The sequence below is a fragment of the Syngnathus typhle genome, linkage group LG10 (genome assembly GCF_033458585.1).
Source record: "Syngnathus typhle isolate RoL2023-S1 ecotype Sweden linkage group LG10, RoL_Styp_1.0, whole genome shotgun sequence".
Classification (NCBI taxonomy): domain Eukaryota; kingdom Metazoa; phylum Chordata; class Actinopteri; order Syngnathiformes; family Syngnathidae; genus Syngnathus; species Syngnathus typhle.
This window is the reverse complement of record NC_083747.1, coordinates 10,727,547-10,748,885: the sequence shown is the minus strand read 5'-3', so window position 1 is coordinate 10,748,885 and position 21,339 is coordinate 10,727,547. Positions and strand designations below refer to the sequence as shown.

The 21,339-nt window shown below is 44.2% G+C and overlaps 2 protein-coding genes across 2 annotated transcripts; one reads left to right on the top strand and one right to left on the bottom strand.

Annotated features, from left to right (window-relative positions):
• Nucleotides 1-8,224: 8,224 nt before the first annotated feature.
• On the bottom strand, nt 8,225-16,048 carry si:dkeyp-97a10.3 (uncharacterized). The gene is made up of 9 exons (XM_061289911.1): nt 15,910-16,048; nt 15,672-15,732; nt 13,878-14,213; nt 12,817-13,080; nt 12,193-12,480; nt 11,575-11,688; nt 11,351-11,412; nt 9,775-11,253; nt 8,225-9,515 (listed from the first exon to the last, which is right to left on the bottom strand). The coding sequence occupies exons 2-9, from the start codon at nt 15,712-15,714 to the stop codon at nt 9,486-9,488; spliced, it is 2,616 nt and encodes an 871-aa protein (XP_061145895.1). The 5' UTR covers nt 15,715-15,732; nt 15,910-16,048; the 3' UTR covers nt 8,225-9,485.
• A 2,300-nt stretch (nt 16,049-18,348) lies between these two features.
• On the top strand, nt 18,349-20,712 carry si:dkeyp-97a10.2 (uncharacterized). The gene is made up of 6 exons (XM_061290067.1): nt 18,349-18,537; nt 19,060-19,119; nt 19,259-19,636; nt 19,768-20,007; nt 20,131-20,230; nt 20,376-20,712. Exons 2-6 carry the CDS (start codon nt 19,068-19,070, stop codon nt 20,434-20,436), a joined length of 831 nt encoding a protein of 276 aa, XP_061146051.1. The 5' UTR covers nt 18,349-18,537; nt 19,060-19,067; the 3' UTR covers nt 20,437-20,712.
• The last annotated feature ends 627 nt before the right edge of the window (nt 20,713-21,339 follow it).

The following is a 21,339-nucleotide window of genomic DNA, read 5'->3' as shown; positions in this document are numbered from 1 at the left end:
CTAGAGGCATTGGATTTATTGTACAATAAAAAAAGTCATAAACTAATTCTGAAAAATAAATAATGGTAAAAATGCTCACAATGATGACAGAATCATGTTCTTTATGCTTACACATAAAAAACAATTGTTGAGTCCTTACCTCACATCCAACAAGGTGCATGGAACCCTTCGTGTTCCTGAAGCACTTAATCGTCAGGCGCTCCGTTCGCGGCCGTCTTGGCCCGGCCCGTCACCGGTGTGCTTGCTCAGCTTGCTTTATTGGATCTATCTCTTTACGGCGAGCCGGCCGCCCATTGCCACTTTATTTACATGGCGCTCCCGAACATCCAGTGCGCGGATAACGGCAGTTATTGCACTGCTGCAATTTATCTGCTCGCCAAACACCGTCTCCTCGGCAACGGGCGGGGGCTCGAGCGGCCTGATGCAGGTTATTAAATCATATTCGGTTATCTGCGCTTCTACATGGATGCGCTCCGAGCATTTGACAAAGGAGATGACCCGCGGACACGCCGACATACGACATAGTCGGGCTAATCAAACAGCCGCCTGTACAAGGTTTCATTCAAAGGTGGATTATGTTTGACAGGTGAAAGACTTGTGGATGCCAAAGTCCACTCTGTGACTTCTGAATGTACATTGAGTGCACATTCAAATGTTTATTCTGCTGTATTTATAGAGTGATGCAGTGTGGAAGCCTGAACGAGGTCCGGGAAGGTTTCGAACTTGGCGAAGAGTTGAGGTTTGGGTTGGGTTTAAGGCGAGGGCCTCGACCCCACAGAGGCCAGTATACAGTGATCCCTCGCTACTTTGCGTTTCGTTTATCACGGCTTTACTACATCGCGGATTTTTTTTCCAAATTCAAAACCATTTAAAAGTCAAAATAAAACTTCTAAATTGAGGAAACGTGTCTAACCTTTAGGACAGTGGTCACCAAACTACGGCCCGCGGGCCGGATACGGCCCACGGGACCGTTTACTCCGGCCCGCCAACCCTGAACAAATTGTATTAAACTTTTTTTTTTTGGTCATTTTGCCTGCAATGACTGCGTTTCCCCAGTAGATGGGGAAGCGCTCGCCTGCGCATTTACTACCGGAAGGCGTGCCAGAAAGCTCGGTGCACACTCACAAGTGCGTGTACGGACATGGCGCACTCGCGCTCTATTTGTATCAGTCCCGAATTTAGAGTGTGGGCTGTGACGACAGCATTCTTGTAATTCGCGCGCTGAGCTTTCAGATGCAGTTTCAGCCACATTAACGTCAACATCTACCCGTCACAGATCGAGGTAAACGGACCAACACCTCGGATCTCGCCTAAGAATTGCCCCAACAAATTTTACTCCAGACTATGACGCACTATCAAACTTCAACAAAAAAGACAGCGGTGTCTACAAGCCTACTGGAACCTACAAAAGGATTATAAGAAAGGAACACAAGAACTTTAAGAGACTGCTCATATGTGTCAGAGAGGTTCTGCTCTGACAACTGAGCTGAACTTTTATCTGTTAAGACTGTGCATGGCACAACAGAAAGTTAATGTTCCATGGCTTTTTTTTCTATGAAGAACCCAGAGAGAGTTATTTAGTTATTATTTATTTCCTGTTTTTTCTGTGAAGAACTCAGAGAGGGTTATTTAGTTATTATTTATTTCATTAATAGTGTTATTATTTGTTTCCTGACTTTTTTTCTGTAAAGAGCCTGGAAAGGGTTATTAAATAACCGTTATTTGGTTATGTGTGGCTTTCTGGAAAACAATAAATTTTTTACGCTCCCCTACGATCGTCACACTTTTTCTGTTACAAACTGACACCGGCCCCCCATCAGAGAAGGGAAAGGTTATGTGGCCCTCAAAGGAAAAAGTTTGGGGACCCCTGCTTTAGGACAATGTAGTATTGCTCCAAATGTTTGCTTACATTCCTTTAGAAGTCCGTTTTCGCGTGTTAGCACGATCGCGAAGTAGCATATTTCCACTAACTTGTTAGCCTGCCCAGTACTTCTTGTTGGTGACCATACTTTGCGGATTTCACTTATCGCGGGTGGTTTTTGGAACCAATTATCCGCGATAAATGAGGGATTACTGTATTCCAAATTAAAGTAACACAATCAAACTTTCATTTTGGCCGAGTTTGAGTTTTAAATACCGTTTTTTTCCATGTATAATGCGCAAAATTTAACTAATTTATTGTCCTAAAATCTGGGGTGCGCATTATACATGGGTACAAAAAAAAAATTTTTTTTTTTTTTTTTTTAAATCCAGATATGATATGGAGGCCGCCATTACAGATGCGCTTTCTTCTCTGGTGTTCACTTCAAACACGCTCCATACGAACACAATGCTCTCGTATCAGACGCTTGCTCGATCACCTGCTCGTTTGCTGTCACAATGTACCCTACACAAATCCGAAACATTTCTTCGCTATCGAGTTTGCTAGCGCATGCGCAGTGATACTGACCGGCAGAATAACATCCGGTTGTTCCCAAAGATGATCTTTTTTCTGAAATAATTTACGGACTTAAGTAGGAGTCAAAATTTGGGTGCGTATTATACATGGGTACAGGCTTTTTTCCAGCATCAACATGCCATTTTTAGGGTGCGTATTATACATGGGGGCGCATTATACACGGAAAAAAACGGTAGTCATTAATAAGCTTGTATGGGCTGACATTTTGAGGAAATCTCCAATTCAATGCTTCGAAATTACTGAAACGGTCTCACTTGCCCTTGCATAAAAATTTGAAATTTAATTTAACTACTTAATCTGTCTGAAAAATGTGCTATCAGTGTGTCCCGATTTGACGGCCACCAATGTCACATTGTCAGTTCATTGTGTTTTGTGCTTGATGGAGTGACACTTCTCTTTCTTCCTTGTTGTTAATCCCTCTGTTGAAAGCCAGCACATGAACCGGTAAGCTTCTCTTCATTTTTTTTTCTGCGACCCTGAAATAAGACTTTTTTTTTTTTTCCGACGGACGAGATGAGTTCGTGCTAAGCCGCCGTGTCGCTGCTCGAAAGGCGGCTCACTTACAACTCAGCCAGACATGCAATAAATTAATAAACAGACAGATAATCTGGTGTAGTTGACTGCTACTGCATGCCCTTAATAATCCTTGTCAACTCTTGTTTAAGGTGCGTGACGGAAGAACGTTTAGAATCAGACTCAAACTCCCGTTAAATGCGAGTCGGAACACGCCTGTTGGCATTCAAAGTGCCTCGGAGTAAATCCAAATAAAGTTCAGATGCTCTCATCGTCTTTTCCTGACAGTTTGGTTTAGTCTTTGGATTTTAGGTAGTTTGTGTTAATTTTATCATACATTTTTCAATTTAGTCCAGTTTGATTCGTGCTAGTTTGTTTTTAGCACATTTGGTCAATCTTGTAATGTTTTTTATTTAGTCAAATTTTAGTCGAGTAAATCGTGAATTTGAGTCTTTCAAGAAACAACTTTATTCATCTGGTTTTAGTCAACAAAAAGTGGGGAAATTTTGATCTAGTTTTAGTGTGGACAAACATTTTCCCTCCTTTCCATTCTTTTGTTAGTTCATACACATTTTATGTATACAAAATGTATGGTTTTTTCCATGTATAATGCGCAAAATTTAACTAATTTATTGTCCTAAAATCTGAGGTGCGCATTGTACATGGGTACAAAAAAATATATATATATATATTTTTTTTTTTTTTTAATCCGGATATGATACGAAGGCCGCCATTACAGATTTTTAGGGTGCGTATTATACATGGGGACGCATTATACATGGAAAAAACGGTAGGTCAAAGTTGTTTTGAATTATGTGTGGCGCAATCTTTGTGTTTCCTTGTTCATTTTATTTGGATGTAGAAGAGTTGGAGTTTAGGATTAGGGTTTGTGAAGACTTACAGTTTCGAGACCGTTGTGGTGGCGTTAAAGCAGGGAAGCGGTCGGTCGCAAATCTGTTTTGAGCATTATTATCAACGTGCTTGCGTCACCCGCTTTCCAATGTAAACAAAGCGTGGCAGCTGTTGATCATTAGCGAGGCGCGCCGTGCCTTGATTTCAAAACAGGGATCTGCGTTATTTGCCTTTCGCCACCGAACAATCACATCTTTCATTGGCTCTATTTTTAGTGGCGGCAATTGTCTGGATGACTTATGACTGTGGAGTTTTTGATGCTGTTAGCCACTTCAGCTTCAATAAAAGCCGTTTGCATTGTGAAAGCCCGTCCCGGTTATAAATATTAAAGCAGGTGAGCCGAGAAAAGCTGCGAGAGTTTGGATTGAGATGATAAAAAAGTCTGGAAAGGTTAAACAGCAGGCAGGCAGATTATGATGAGTGTCATTATGAAAAACATTCTCAGGATTCTCGTCAAATGGCGGATGATTGGCGCGATTACAAGATTACCTGGGATGGATTATGTTTAGGATGGGGATTGAATTTATAGAAGAGTTGAGTAAAATATTTTGGTGGGGTTATATTTAGTGTCGCCATCAGGTTTAGAGTAGGAGTAGTGTTAAGCGCTTCAATTTGGTTTACGGATACTTTCATCTTGAGGTTTGAAGTAGATTTGGACAGGATTACCATTACATTTGGGGTTTTAAATTTAAGGATTGAAGGACGTGTGCAACACGTGTTGGGTGTGAGCGACAAAGAGTCCGAAATGTTTGAGGAACTTTCACGAGACACAGTGGTGAGGTGCTCGTGTGAGACATCAGTGTAAAAAAATCAAAGTGTGAGATTCAATGTTGGAGAAACATGTGCGACAAAGATGGGAGTAACACGATCTCACGACTTGTGTGAGAGCCAAGGAGAAGACACATTAAAGTTGCGCCCGTGCGAGACATGGCTGTAAAATATCTATGAGGGAACGATCGAATAAGACGTATTAAACTGTAGTCGCGGTAAGGAAATAAAAGTAATCTGCCAAAGAAGAAAAGTTGATAAAGCATCTCCGATGTGAGATGCTGACAGATAAATGATGATGACAAGGTCTTTAATGCAAAGAAATCCGTCGCCGCCGCTTTAAACAAGTCCACCGCCAACCCGGGCGACAGCCGACATAAATTTGCTTCCACCTGTTATCTCAAACGTCTCCAGCCGACCGCACAAACGCATTCAGAACGTATTAGACAGCGCAAACTTTCCGCTGACTCGGCCCCTTGTGCACTGGCATGCAAATGTCTGATAGCTTCCCCACAAAATGTCATCGGCTGAAAGACCTTCAACATATTTTACAAAAAGCTTTCAAGGAATATAAGAGGGCAAATGAGTTTTTTTTTTGTTGCTACAAATGGACCCTGACTGAAGGAATGTGGAAATGCCAGTGTTTAACACAGTCACATGACCACGGCTGACATTTGGAAGAGCGGAGATCGTCCTGCACTGCTTTGTCGTGACTCACAGGAAGTTGTCATTGAACACGGTCACCTTTTGGTGGGTGCATCTTTGAATGAGAACATGCGTGGGGGTTGTTAGATCAGGGCCGCGGGCTTCGGAACACTGTTAAGTGTTTTGCTAGATAAAAACCCACTTGTCAAGTGGGAACTCAAGAATCATTGAGATGATTCGCGGCGAAGCATTCCTGTTGCGTAATGAAAAGGAACAGAAATGTCCATTATCTATCTGCCGGAAAATAGTTTGACATTACTGCCATTTGACATTACGTTTTTTTATTTATCTTTTACCATTTAAACACAAAAGTGTGCTTCTTCAATTTTAAATATTTTATGTTAATATAGATTTTCTACATTTTATATATGCAATCTACAAAAGATGCGTATCTATAACATTTATGTCTATATTTATTCTTGCAAATACATACTTCTCACCCCATAATTGCAAATAAATATCTGAGAATTTTTTGGAAAATTCATATGGCTGTTTCAATAATATTTTAATTTTCAATTTTTTTTTACAATTAAATTCCATTAATTGCAAAGTCGTGCATTGGTCAATAATGTTACACTCCAGTCCCGGAGGTGGCAGTAACGCTCAATGTAAACTGTTTTACCAAAACAATAAAAAAAATCAAGACAAAGTAGTTTGAGGAATCAGTTCTTCTATAAGATCCAAAGTTGAAAACGATGTTTTAATTTCTCTTTGATCCAGCACTCCAAATTTATTTTTTACCAAAATGATCTTGTCGTACACAAACTCACTTTAAGTCACGCTCCTGCGGAGGTGATGAAACAAACGCTTTGATTTTGAATTTCCAGCCAACATGCTTTGCTTTGAATTCCTCTGATTATTATTCCTTGCTCAGTGTTTCAAACAAACAATGCGTCTCTCTGATGCGCTCGGCTTGAGGTAAGTTTAGGAAGATCCCACGCAAAAATTGTTTTTTTTTCCTTTTTCTTTTTGTAATTGTAACTCAAAGCAGTGGGTGCATCTGTATTCTAAACGTTACTTGAGGCAAGGTAAGAATAAAGAAGAATGCTATAAAAGATATGACAACAATAAGACACACAGCGTTTTGGAAAGGGGGGGATTGAGGTTATTACGTTTCTTGTTAAGTATTCCCAAAAGACGAGCGTTCACCTTCACCAACAAGGCTGTCGATTTCATTTATGTTATGATTGCCAATGATTTTATTTTTCAGGGAGAGTGGCGGAGTTTTGACGCTGCACAGATGGCGATGGGCCGTCCCTTAAGGGGGAAGAAAGAAGAAAAAAACATGCTGCGAGCGATCAATGGATAGCACGTGGCTTCCCCTTGTGGCAGTTTGAGCGAATCATTTACATTTTTAGACATTCCAGTCTGGAGCTATTTACAGTTATGAACCGTCGGGGATTCGGCGTCCCGCTCAAGGACACCCAGGGTGGATGGAAGGCCCCGCTTTCAACATAAGTGCTAAATTCAGGGTAAAAAAAATGTCAGCTGCAGACCCATAAAGTCCATACGTTTTATTTGCTGCCTTAAGGGAAAGGAGAGGGAGGGTATGTTCACAGGCGCCAGTGAAAGACGCTTAGAAAAATCCGATTGATTGATTGATTGATTTGGTATGAGATTTCAGTTCGATTCTTTTCAAGGTGATATCTGTATTTGTTTTTGTCAGCACGGCATCAGTTGCCATTTTCCCATTGATTCGCCTCGCCGCTCGTCAGCAATATGTCGTCATTCGGGCTCAGTCAATTAAACGCAACATAAAAAAGTGCAGTCAAAGCTTCATAACTATTTTACGACCGCCGCGACTGAGTAAAAGCGTAAAGAGTCAAAGTTGTGTGTGCGTTAAAATTAAACACATAAAGTGAGCATTCATCAATAGAGCCAAAACACAACAAAACCGGGCTTTACCTTGGCCTCCGAAGCCGTCCCGAAGAAGAGCAGGCCCCGGGTTGCACTAAATCATCCTGGTGGCGAAAACAGCAGCAGATTTACATGCAAATAGGATGAGCCGCGCCGGCGTTTGTCTCGTCCTTTCAATTGTTGCGCCTCGCAAACAAGCCACTTAACGGCAGGCGAACGTGGCGGCACCTTTGCCAAAGTCATCACAACTTCCCCATAAATCACCAGCGTTCCCAACCGGGCCTCTGGCACACCTCCGCCCGTCATAGACTCTCGACTGAGAATTCTCAGTGGAGGCGAGAGCAGGTATCTGGCAAGCTAGCTAATGATCTAGCTAACGAGCTAGCTAACAGGCTACCAAGCATGTGCGCACAGTTGCGGCAAAATCGGAGGTTTTTCTTGCCTGTTACGTCTAGGGAAGGCCAATCGGTTGAAAAGTGTTTGAAAAGCCTAATGACTCAACAACGTCACAATGAAGGCATGCTGAGGAGACTCTGCGTGCAATCAAACAGTCATTCAACATTTGAGTAGTCGCAGCAGCTCGAGAAGCAAAACACACTCGGGTTGCTTGTGTTGTTCTAGTCCGCCCGCGCTTCACAGCACTTCTAAATTTAAACACGAGCGAGCGGCAAAAATACAAGCACTGCTCTTAAAAAGATCCTGCAAGAGTTTTGACCTCTTCACCGGCGCGAGACCCACACAACGCCGCAAGCTCCAACCGATGGGTTTAACTTTTTAATCAAAGGCTTAAAAATGTGTTTGGAAAACAGATTATTGATTTTAAAAGTTGAATGCGGTCGAGTTTTAAATTTGTTTCAAATTTGCGCTTCTTGGTTTGTTCACGGCTTCACTTGAGATCTTGTATTAAGATCTAAAAATCAATACGGTCCTTCGATTGTACTAGGATTAACGAGGTGAGCTGCTATTATAATTCACAAAGAGACTAAATTGTCAATGTATGCAATTTACATGTGCAGTGTAAACAGAGTTTTATTGTTTGCTCATAATCATAAACGATATGCAGCGTTTGCGTTCATGGTCACCACATTGGCACATTCGACTTTGTTCTTGGCAGTACAAAAACACGATGAAATATAATCTCGACAGCCGCAAGCTAAATGAAACATTCCGAAGCACGTCCCTGAGGAAAGGAATTCAACAATCAATAAATAGCTCAAGTAATAATGACATTCCTTCGCGATGACGATCCTGGCACGAGACAGTAGATTAGCTTTTTCAGCGGAAAGCGAAAAGACGAGCCCGGGCAAGGCCAGGCCGGGCTGCTCTCGTCTCTTTGTGCTGACCTCACTCATGCATGGCTGCGATTACTTCCCAAACTCATTTAAGTCGCATAAAAGCCTTTAATTAATAAGCGGCCGTCCAATCGCGGGATCCCCTTCATGGTTAGCCGAGCGTCGCTTCCCCGACTCCATCGAGGCCGATCCTCTTAATTGAGAAGTGTCGCGATGAGCATCCGTAAACAGAAGGTGCAAAATAAACACTGCATTGAGCATTCAGACAGACCCTTATCACTGATTTGATATCCTGTAAATTGCTTTTTTGAAGCCAGGTAGAGTCTTTGACCAATTAGGCCTTATCAACACCTATGAAACAAAAAAAAATGTTTAAACACATTGGCAGGTTGTAAGTGCAAATTATCAACGGGCAATAGTGGAGCTAATTATCAAGTTGTTTCCCATTAAGAGGAAAATAAAAATCCCCTGATGTAAAAATTAAAAGAAAGTAAAAAACTACAATGGTAAATTCCGGAATCTCACCTAAAATGCTATTAAAAAAAAACAACTTAAAAATCTTAATTGTTAGGGCAGTAACCACAACGAGGCTTTTTTAGATTTTAAAAATCATATACCCTCTAACCAGCTGTTTCAGCCAATCAGAATCCAGGAAAAAGGCATTTATGGAAAAGAGGAATATAAAATCATCCCAAAGGTTTAAGAATGGCTCCGTACGTTCTAATTTCAATAGTGAGACTCGAACTGCACTGCAGTACGTTTATCGTGTTTAAAAGATGATTCAAGAATGAAAGAAAAATGTGATGCATTGCTTAATGGAGGCTTGTTTTTGGTTTGTTTTTTTCAAACAGCTTTAGGACCAAGTAACCTTTGTTGTTGTTGTTTGGGCGTTTTTGCCAGCTCCCATTTGTCAGCTGTTAGTTTGAGCGGCGAGACGAGGCGAAGCGGAGGAGTGCGACTCGTCTCGCTGACATCTGTCATCACCTCGGCCTACTTCGGTGAGCCTGATGCTGGAGACACAAACGCTTAATATTTGACGCGCAACAAGCAGGAAAGAGAACAGCAGCAAGAAGAATCGCAAGGGACAACAAGCAGCTGATGAATGTGACTTCTTTTTTTTTTTTACGTCATGGTGAAAATATGAGGTGATTGAATTTTGGTCAACTCACCAATGTTGGGATGAAATGTGAGGAATTAAGAAGAACTTTTTGACATTTATACCACTATACCACGTAGAAGAGAATTTGAGAAAAATCGAAAACAACTCACCTGCTGTTGGTGGGCGGCATGACCGTGGACGGTCTGGCCGTGGACAATCCGGCCGTGGCCAGCGTGGCCTCGGGTGTGAGCACGGCCACGTGCGTGCTGATGCTGCCCGCCATGTCCGGAGCGGTGCTGCTTGGATTTATGACGCGTGTGAGCCCTGGGAAGGCTCTGGAACTGAGCGAGTGGGATAACAGGCGGAGGCGTGGGCGCTCGCGGACCCGCGGGTGCCAGAGTCGGTTGAGCTCGGGGCACGGGGTGAAACAGTGCTGCTTGGGTTTGGTGTCTCCGGTTCTGGAAGACTTTTGCGCTCTGTGTGTGGGATTTAAGTGCCGCTTGTGTGAGGGCACCAGCTTCTCGCTGGTTAGCTTGGCGAGGTTGGCTGGCGCTGCGGGTTTGAGCTGCTTGGGCCAGTGCTGCCCTCTGTTGCTGGACCGCTTGTGCTTGGAGGAGGCGGTTCGGGTCAGCCTGGGCCGAACTAAATGGGTTACTCTGTCTGAAAGTAGCTTGCTGGCTGACAAAAGGGTTGCTGCTTGTCGTGGTGTCCTGACTGGAGGAAGATTGGGTCGCAGACGGAAGCCTTGAGTCTTGCCTGGCTTGCTCCTTTTGCGTCGGAGGGCTTCTGTGCGAGTGGCTGGCAGGCTCAAGTTGCGGCACTCTCAGAGTACGTGAGTCCCAAAAATCAGCTGAGTGGTTCCTCGTCCGGCCTTGCTGAACAGTGGAGGTTGCGTCTTCCCGAAAAGGATTTCGACTTCGCGGCTGCGTTTGTAGCAAAGGCGGCTGGTCGGTGTAGTCTGTCGTGTCCGAAGCCAGCCCCCTGGGGAGGGTCCCTCTGGGGTACGCCGGCGTTCCTCTCAGGAGATCCCACGACATCTGCTGGTGGGAGGAAGCGGTGGCGCTGACTTCCTGTTGGTAAGTCTGAGTCCTGGCGTTGCGCTGAGCAGTGTGAGAGTGTGTGTATCCGGTCGGGATGAGCCCCGGCTGAGCCTGAAGACCCTGAGAGGCTGACCCGCTTGGCATTCTGGGATTTGACTGCCCCGTGTCTGTTAATTGAGTCTGTCTATTTGTGGCTTCCTGCCGGGGGAAGGTGTTCAGGTTGACGTTAATGGTGGGCATCGGCGCGTTCGGCTGGGAACCTTGCGTCAGGTTCAGCTGGACCCCCCCGCGCCGTCCGTCACTTTGACCGGGACCCGTCTGGAGCACAACGTTGGAATCGGTCCGCTGCGGGTCCGCCCGCGAGAAAGCCGGGTTGTCGAAGCCGTCAAGCGGGTAGGAGGATGCGTTGCGAGGAACTTCGCCAAGGGGTTCAGGCGCGAGACCGTTCCGCTGCAAGGTGTTCAGCTGCAGAGCCTGCAGGTCGGCGGACCTCGGCTCCTGGCGGGCGTACAACCAGGCGGGGCGGCGGCCTCGTGGGTTCCATTGAAAGACAGGGGGGTCGGGATTTCGGGTCAGATCCCTTGCGAGGTTAGCGCGTGGGTCAGGAGGCTTAATGGTGACAGAAAAAAAATGAGACGCGGGTCAATGGCGCCGTCACACGCTGGTTAAAATCAAGAGCGAATCATCTGCTTGCTCGCTGGCTTACTTGAGGTTGAGGATTTGTGCGGTTCTTCTGGACCGTGATAACTTCACCTTGCCTTTGTCGCGCTGCAACAATACAGGCGCAAACGATTACCGGGAGCCAGGCACAAAGTCTTGATAGCGGTATGTGTCTCACACAAAATCTTGATTTAGGCATTATCCAATTATGGAAGAAGTCATGAATATTTGTACAGAAACAGATGACGACAGACTACTAAAGGTCCTCACCCCGTCTCCTCAGTACGAGACACACCAGCAGCACAATGAGCAGCACCAAAATGAGCAGCAGCAGAAAGCTGCCAATCACGATGCCCACCACTTCACCGACGTCCAGGCAAGTGTCTAGAACGCAAAGAAAGATGCAAGTCATATAGGAGAGCAGCACCTGCGATGTATCTAACAAAATATTTTTTACGCTGCAATTTTCCTGTATTTTTATGTTCTTTCAATGTGACCCTGCAGACACTAAAAGGCTATTTAAAGTTTTGTTGGAAATAGTTAGTGTGGTTTTTGAGTTATGCTGGTAACAAAAACACCTGCTTTACCCTTTGAGCTTGGCAGCGGTAACAAACAAAGATAATGAGGCCAGACAGAAAAGATAAGAAAGGGGAGAGTGAGAAAGGAAAATAAATGAAACCAAAAGATGGAAGTGTGTGCGTGTGCATTTGTGTGTGTCCAAGTCACCGAATGACTTTGACCACATTCCCGCCAGATCAATCTCCCAGGATGCATTGTGTCCCTCTGCTGTCATGAAGACAGATATTCGGAAGGTGGGGGAGGGCACCGTTGTAAGCCCCACCGCCATCATTATTATCCACCTAGAGGTCAACCTTGGTCATAACTCACTTTCCACGGACACGTCCGTCCCCCGCACCGACTCGCCGCCCGTGACAGCGTTGCGGGCGGTGCACGAATAGCGGCCGCTGTCGTCCGTGGACGACGTCTGCACGGTGAGCGCGCCGCTGTCGGGCTGCGCCGGCACCACCGGCTGGCCGTCGCGTTGCCACATGAAGAGGGCGGGGGGCAGCGAGTCTGACAGGCAGGTGAGGCGCAAGGTCTGGCCCGCCTGAACATCGGCGCTGCCCACGCAGTCTTTGGGAGCGTCCTTGGTCAGGACCGGGGTGTCAGGTCCGTCTGGTGGAACAACATGATTTCAAATGTTTCCAACATGAAAGTCTTGCACTGGGTACTTCCAAAAAAATTGAGCTAAGCTAAAACACGACTCCATCAGCACTCCCCGCAGTTGAGTAAACGGGTGCTGGCTCCGTCTGGTGCCGTGATGAACACAGCAGGTTGTTATCGGCGTCACAAGATACACTTAGTATTGATTTGTTTTCACCTCCAAAGACCAGCAGACTTTCTGTTGAAGGCGTTTTAGCACCTCCACCAAGGCGCTCAAGTTGGGCTTTAATTAGCTAGCAGAAACATTACTGTGGGTCAAGCATCAACTATTGCTTGCTAACAACTCACAGAAGACGGTGAGACTCCGCGTGGCGGTGCGGGCGCTGACGGGGTTGCTGACGGTGCACGTGTAATCTCCGGCGTCGCCTCGCTGGCCCGGGTTGATGACCAGCGAGCCGCCGGCGATGGTGATCCTGCCGTCTTCGGTGATGGCCTCGCCGTCCTTCCCCCACTGGAAGGTGAGCTCTGTTCCACTTGCGGTGCACGTTAGAGTGACATTGCCCCCTTCTGTTGCCACTGAGGGCACCGAGAGGGTCACCTCCGACACAGCGTCTATTCAAGAAACACAGCCACTCACCGTTTATTCTCAATATACTTTCTTTAAGCAATTAAAAAAATAATAGATTGAATATTCAACTCGATGTTGTCACTAAGAGTTGTGGTCTTTTATTCACACAAGGCATTTATTGTTGGATAATTTCTTTTATGATTCATCTCGCCGATTATGTTATTAAAAGAAACATCTTTCCAGCGGCTCCATTGACTGAACGGCAGGCGCCTGGTATTTTCCGAGCGGAGCAAGCCAGACGCACAAGGCGAGCGCGCACTTAGTTTGCAAACCTTTCCGGCAATAATTTGTTCCAGCCGTCAGCGCGTTAGAGACGGTGGTGAGAAACAAAGGCGCGCTAGGCGGCGGGAACGTGGGCTGATCACAATAGACGTCGTGCTGGACCGGCCTTTATGAAAATCAATGCAAATAGCACACAGAAATATAATGCAAAGTGCGCAATGACACATCTAAAGAGTGTGTGCTGCATATCAATTGAGTGAGGATGGCTGAAAATAATCGAGACGGCAGACATGAGCGCACAATCCGTGTCATGATTAATGTGATTGCTCCTCTATAGGAGGAGAATAAAAATTCTAAAAAATAAAAAATGGGGAAAAACAAAATCCATTTTGAAAAAATTAAATTGAAAAAGTAAGTAAGTAAGTAAGTAAGTAAGTAAGTAAGTAAGTAAGTAAGTAAGTAAGTAAGTAAATAAATAAATAAATAAACAAAACTAATACAAATCTCAGCTATCAAATACAATATTTCAATATTGATGCTTTCTTTTTTCGGTACTTACCAAAAACCCTGAGTGATACCGATCTGGAGTTTGGCGTCAGGCCCGAGGAGGCAAGCGGGATTACCTCCACCGTGTACGTTCCGGCATCCCCCAGCTGGGCGCTTCCGATGCGGAGCTGCGTGGCCGTGATGGTGAGGCGGCCGCGAAACTGCGCCACTTCATTGAGGACAGGGGAGCCGCCAGCAAACAGGCCCAGCGTCACCTCCTCGTACAGCCACGTCATGGACAGCACGTCCGGCATGGTCAACACCGTGAACAGGATCTCGGTGCCGCTCAGCACCAGCACAGGGTCAGTCTGGAATTGGATCTGGATCGGGTCCTGTGCCAGCACCAGGACTGGACGGGACGGGAAACATGATGGCTGACAGTTTGATATTTTGAGTCGTTTTATTTGTTGTTGCTGTGGAAGTTGTTAGTTAGGTGCTGGTTACAGAGGCGCGCTTGTTTTTACACTTGCATGTTCACAAAATGAGACGTTTGACCATGTTGCTACAGTGGTTGACTTATTTTTACAGTGTAACATTATGACCCCAGATCCGACTATTTCTGCGATTATAACATTTGCTCCATTATGAGATGTGCAGTAATAAAATTAATCACTGCAGCAATTATACTGACCTACTTGTATAATTATAACAAGCAAGCAGTGTTCCCTGAGAGTCCATGTACGAGTGTGTATTTACGCAAAGAACAAGCACAATTCTCAAATGGGATTGACCCCAAAGTCCAATTACTTCTTATTTTCATAGTCAAGTTAATGACGCTGCATTATTTAGGATTTCAAAGAAGCTCGATTAGGGGAAAAGGTAAAACGAACTGGCATGTCCTCAGACCATCACCATTTTGCCAAATCAATTTCCAATAGGCAGCGGGGGAAAATGACTATTTAATTAAATGAGAATGTCGGCGATTATGACTTGAATTATTATCTTTCATGCATGAACGGCGGGCCCCGGACGAAGAGCAAATTGAAATGTAATTTCAAATTCCCCACACCTAATTTTCTACGCCCCTTTTGCTGCAACGAAAACACGCGGGTATCTCAGACGCTCTGCCTTTTGTTTGCTTTTATATTTTTTTTCATGTGTGTGCGCCAGGCAGTGTGTGCTAAACACTGCTACACATTTTGTTGGCATTATGCATGCTTTTACAGATATTAAACACTCAATTTGAGGAAAAAACTCCTGCTGCTTGTCTTGATATCATAAAATCAAATGATACTTTTTTCAAGTTCAGAAAATCGAACGAACAATAAGTGATTTTCTTATATACCTATTAAAATAGATAAAGTAAATGTTTTTCTGATTTATTTCGTTACCTTATTTCAGGATTCGTTCTCGTGAAACAGTTATTCTCGCAAATACTGGGGGGTAAAAGCAGACATCTCTTAACTAAGTATTAACATTAAAATCAGGTCTTCTTGGACTGGTTCAACAAGGATAATACAATATCAATCATTCATTGATTCTCAGTAATTACAACTATCAATGCGCAAAACGCGGTTTAAACTGTTAATCACCGTTTCAACAATAAATTTGCAAATTTACGAGCGTGAAAGTAGGCATTGAATGCGTCACCCTAGGAATGCGGTTTCTCTGGTTGGGAAGGAAAACGAATGAAAGAAAGGCGACTCTGCGGTTTGAAGCCCCCCCCACCCACCACACACCTCATGTGGACGTGTTTGAAATACCACGCAGCTCGTCTTGTTTTCTTCCCACGTCACCGACTCAGAGGCCATTTGGGGTCTCATTTTGAAAGCTGGTGCAAAAAGAAAGGGTCGGGTTTTTTTGTTACCTGCCAGTGACAGCCCGACAAAGAAGGCCACAAGTTGTCCCATGTCTCCAGTCAGGACGCCCTGTGGGAAAGTTTCTATTCAGCAAAATAACCATTGTAAAAACCATACAAAATAACCATATAAACTATATAAATAACCACACCAAAAAAAATGAATACTTTAAACTATTCACTTCCTTGTATGTGTCAATCCGACGAGCCTTACTTTGGTGAGGGAATAAGTCTATCTTTAACTTACCCACGCATGTTGTCTTCATGGGCATTTTGGTACGTGGTAAATGTCATGCTCAGTTTTGGGATGCGAAGATAATAATATCAACTTCCGGGTCGTCCGCCCCTACCACCTGTCACCGTTGCACCTGTTCTCTTAAAGGGCAAGCACCCACAAACCACGCGAGCGTCTCCGCGAAACGTGGCGGCCATGTTGAATGGGGCAACGCTTCCGTCGAACGCAATGGCTGCGCATTGAAAATACATCATGCTCGTTTCTTAGCCAGTTTCTATAGGCACACATACGTGATATTATTATAGAAAATATGAAAGAAGAACCCGAAAAATAATAATGTAAATATATGTTATGTTTCACAGCACGACTCAAAGCTTTAAAAATGTTCATTTAATGGCTTTATTGTAAGTAACACTAGTCATTTCCAACACTCCAATAATATTTATGAGTTTGCAGAAAACTATTCGAGCGTCAAGCCATACAGTTGGGGGGAAAAAGTGAGCGAACAAACAATTTGTCTACTGCAAAGCTGCACTGTAGGCAATGTTGACTGTTAATCGCCTTCTTCCCAAACGCTTCCTGCCAGCCGGCTGAGGCATTATGTGAGAGGAACAAGGTCAAAAGAAGAAGCTGTTCAATTATTAAAAGGCAGCCAGACTCCTTTGTTTTTTTTTGCTTTGCTTTCTTCAGTGCCCTTGGACGCGTTGCGTTGATTTCATGACAAACGTACAGTACATGGGAATGAATACTAGTAGATTTTTTTTTTCCTTTTAACCCAAAAGTGGGCGACATTTCTGAAAAGCGGTGTTATCTTGGTATTGTTCATGCAAGGTTTGTTTGAATTTACAATATTTTATTTTTTCAATAAGGATATAATGAAGTGGTCTGCTCTAACATCAGGGACATTTCTCACGTGTTTAGCAATAATGCCGTACTAGCTGTACTGTCTGTGAACATTGCGATCAAGGAAAATTGTTGCCCTGAAATTCCCTACAAAGGCGGCATTGTGAGTTTTGTAAATGATTCTTTAAATGAGATTGATTGTTTTGACCGTTTAATAAAACGGTGTTCGATTATCAAATCATTGATCTTTTTTTTATCTCATTTTGATCAAATGTTAATTTTCTAAACATGTCTTGAAAGTTCCCAAACTACTCCACAAGAATGTTGACACTGAATTGTCAAAATGTGAATATTTCATCTCTAAAAAAAATCTAGATGCGAATTAATGCGACTGTCTTGAAATTTCTCGCACACCTCAAAGCGGTGTTGTTTGTGTTGCCATGGTTACCGCTCGGCATTGTTCGTCCAAACAAAGTGGACAATCGCAAGCTCCGGGGCAGCATGCCTGCGCTCAGCTTGTGTGTCAGTGCCTCCCGCTGGTTAAAAGCAGCAGTAATGGCGCTCAGTGGGAGGAAGAGCTGTGGGATTGTTGACGGACTCAGCAAGGAGGCCGGCGCGTTCGGAATAATGATTGTAATCGCTCGTTTTCTTAACTCCCCCGGCGATAAGTGATCAGCTAGTGCCACGCCCCCACTAAAGGTAAAAAAAAAAAAAAAAGAAAATGGTCAAAAGTACCCAACTCCCACAGAAGATTTGAACCTGAAAAAAAAGAGGCGAATCTGAAAAAACAAATTGATCTTGAAAAAAACAAGGTGAATCTGAAAATATAAAACATTCAACTGAAAAAAAAGACCTCAAATCTTGAAAACTAAATTGAGGCGAAACCTGAAAATAAATAGTTTATTCAAAAAAAAAGACCAAGGCGAAGCAAAACTATTTTCAACTTGAAAAAACGTTCAAAGTATTTTTATTTTGAATACATTGTTTTATTTTTCAAGTCTTAAACTCTGCACTTTTATTTTCAGATTTAAGGTTTGTTTTTTTTCAAGTACGAGTATTGTTTTTTCAAGTACAAAACTTTTGACCTCAATCTATAATCTGTCATAATGGCTTTACGGAAATGTGGACACACTTGTTCCAGCTACAAAAACGGAGACAATACATATTGTTCCCACCCGGGAGGGCATAACGAGGCAACAGCACAAAGAATATCATAAGTCCCGCATTGTCGCCCGTTTCCCTTTATAGGAGCACAAAATCCAGCGGTGTGGACTAGTGGTCAAGAATGCAGCCTGTGACCCCAAAGTATCACAATGACAGCTGCTTACAAAAACCTGTGAGAAATGTCAGGTTGAACAGGCAGAGGACTCTCAAAAATCTAATTAAAATGATCAATCAAAAAACTATTTGGTAAATTAGTGTTAATCATTATCTATCTAAATTTAATATTTAGAAGCCTAGTCGAGTCGAACCGGCTTGAAATTGGCTGACGGAGACGCAGCCTTTACTTTTGAGGCTTTTCTGTGAGCTTTTGTCGCATTTGGAGGAGCGCTCATTTTAACAATAGAGATGTCCAGTCGGCGTCCAGAGGAAGCTTGGAGTGTACAGGAAAAAGAGGTGGAGTCCAGCGCGAGGAAACAGCTTGAAAACAAGCTGACGCCTCGCTCGAGCTGTGGAACCTGATCACGACTGTGGCGTCTCTAACTACGCGCTGAGATTATTTCATTTGGCAGTTTTAAGGGACTTTGGCAGCGCGCCTTGACCGTCGGGAAGGCCAAGAAAGAACATTTTGGGAAGGTGGGTGAGTTTACAGGCTTTGCAGTGAGTTATGCGCTTAGGGGCTTTATCTAGTGGCGACCCTGTGGAAGTAGCTTTTGTTGCCTCTGTGACACTGAAACAAAGAAATATAGCAATTTATCACAAGATCTATCTATATCACGTGTCAAACTCAAGGCCCGGGGGCCAGATACGGTCCGCCACATCATTTTATGTGGCCCGCAAAGCCAAATTGTGCATCAAATTCGTGCGTCATTACTAGAATTGCAAATTGTCTTCACTTCTTAATGTTTTTTTTTTATATATTTGACCAGTTTTTACTCGTCTGATTTGAAAACGAGTTATTTGTCAGTTTGTTTTGTAGCTTTTACTGTATATAATATGAGGTGCTCATACATTTATTTGGGTTGACAGTCATAATGGCCCTCCGAAAGAAGGTATGACTACAATGCAGCCTGCGAAAAAAATGAGTTTGACAACCCTGCTCTATATCTACATGCACAGTAATGGTGTACGTTGAAATTTGCACGTGTGCGTCTACAGCTGGCGTCATGGCTCTACTGGACTTCCTGCGCTGGAGAGCTGCCACACTACTGCTCCTGTGTAAGTGATATATTGCTTGTTTTGCTCCTGATGACTATTGTCCGGTGTTCTGGACGTCATGTAATAGGCACACTTAATTTGCTCCACCCTGTAATCACCATTTTGTGTGCAGTGACATGATGTTCCTTCATGTGTGTAGTTGTCGCCGGGTTGGACTGCATATCGGTGCACATCCCCAACGATGAGCCCATGTACGTCATCCCGGACTCTACCCTGGTCGTCCGCGCCCACATCCAGTACGGCTCTCCGGACGAGCTGACAGGCGTCACCTGGGAGCGGCGGCCCGAGAGCGGCGCCCCCGATGGGCGGGCCGCGCTGGCCACCTGCCCCGGGGGGAGCCCCCCGCAACCTGTCCAATGCACCGTCACCCGGCCCAACGCGCGCGCCAGCCTGGAGGAGCAGGCCAGCGTCCTGCACATTAGCCATTTCGCAAAAGCTGACGCGGGAATCTATGCTGTCACCGTGACGAGTAAGGCCGGACAATCCAGCACGGCACTCGTTATCGTCCGAGAATACGGTGAGTCATTGCAGCATTTTTAAAAATAGATTTTGATTGATGGTGCGCTTCATTTCTGATTTCCTTTCTCTGATGAAAAGTGGCAAATCCAACCTCACCTTTTGCTCTTTGTGTGTATGTGGGTGGCGCAGAGGCGGTGCACCACGTGTCGGTGAGCATCAACGTGTCACACTCGTCGTTGGTGTGCGGTGAGGCATGGGGCACGGAGCCTCAGTTCAGCTGGCTGCACGAGCGCGACGCCGTCACCGGCAGCGTGGGCCGCGTATCCCCCGACGGCGCCACCCTGGTGGTCACCAAGGTGCCCATTTGCGGCCACTTCACCTGCGTGGTCAGCAACAAGCTGGGCTACAGCTCTGCCACCTACACGGCCGGTACAGGAATACGTTTTCAATTCAGAGTGAAGACAAGTGTTGGCAAAGGAAAATATTACAACATTCCAACCAATCTGGACAGCCATGTCAATTTTTTTTTTTTGTTTCCCCCCTGTTGCACAGCACCTTGTGAATCAGGCGGCATCAGTGGATCGACGGTGGCTGTCATTTGTCTGGTGGTGCTGCAGATCTTAGGAGCAGGCCTGGCATTTCTACTCTGGAGGTACACACACATTCATAACTTTTGGCTTTGGGTCAAAATTAAAACTAATCGTCCAAGCCAGACCTGCAAGACGCGGCAGTGAAGGATTTCAGTTTTGCTAGTTTTGTGTGTGCTTGTACCTGCTTTCTTTTTATTCCCTTCCCAGACGCTACCGAAACAGGAACCGAGGAGACAGGCTGCGAGAACATTTGGACGACAATATTTAAACAGCGCCAAAAGGGAGTACAGGAAATGTGCATAATTAATTTGAGGAAGTTTTTCAATGTCTCCAACAGGACTTGTTCTATAATATCACGTGTATAGTCTTGAACTACACTGCCCCCTGCTGGGTCACATGTGAAACTGCGTGTTGAAGCCAATCAGTCATCCGGAACACTAAATAGAACACACACCAAAGTAGAAAGTTGCAGTTATTTTAAAAAAGATGCGATGTGGAAATTCTCCACTCCTTCTCTGAAAAATAAAGCAGAAATGTTTCTAAAGTCTTTTGTGTTTGAATACATTGAGAGAAGAATGTGTTTGCTTGTTATTAAGGTTTCAAAATGTCCAGAGTGCATTTTTTAAGAGCGTGATGATAGATGAGACAACCTTGGTTGTCATAGCAACCGCCAGTCCTGTTTATGCCTCTGTTTTAGTCAGTCCAATTTGTGCCAGTTTTTTTGTTACGAGCAGCAAGAGAATTGACAAAGAAGCCACCAGAGTGACAATTTGCTTCCAGGTCCTATGAAGGATTTTTTTCTTTTTCAAATAAACAAATAAAAAAACATGTATATTTTTCATTTTTGCACACAATAACAAGTTACATAAGACAATGCAAAATAAATAAACACATTTATAAATGCATTTTAATTCAACAATTTTGAACGTATACTCACCTAGTCGTCATGCTGCGCAACATCGATGGTTTATTGCGTGTTACTGGCAGGCCATTCTCTTCACATATTGAAAATATTGACTTTATGCAATATGGATGCTGCCTTTGCCAATTTGCACCAAGTAATTAAAACCGTGACGTGCTTATCACTAATTTATTGCAACCAATTAAGTTCCATTTTTTGTTCAATGATGATTTTGCTCCCAACATTTGAAGACATAGGGTTGTTCCCCTT

Coding starts and splice junctions, on each gene's coding strand:
- si:dkeyp-97a10.2 (XM_061290067.1), top strand. CDS start 19,068: ATGGCTCTACTGGACTTCCTGCGCTGGAGAGCTGCCACACTACTGCTC. Junction 19,637..19,767: donor CGTTATCGTCCGAGAATACG/GTGAGTCATTGC, acceptor TGGGTGGCGCAG/AGGCGGTGCACCACGTGTCG. Junction 20,008..20,130: donor CTCTGCCACCTACACGGCCG/GTACAGGAATAC, acceptor CCTGTTGCACAG/CACCTTGTGAATCAGGCGGC.
- si:dkeyp-97a10.3 (XM_061289911.1), bottom strand. CDS start 15,714: ATGGGACAACTTGTGGCCTTCTTTGTCGGGCTGTCACTGGCAG. Junction 11,689..12,192: donor GACGGACGTGTCCGTGGAAA/GTGAGTTATGAC, acceptor TTTGCGTTCTAG/ACACTTGCCTGGACGTCGGT. Junction 11,254..11,350: donor GCACAAATCCTCAACCTCAA/GTAAGCCAGCGA, acceptor GTCACCATTAAG/CCTCCTGACCCACGCGCTAA.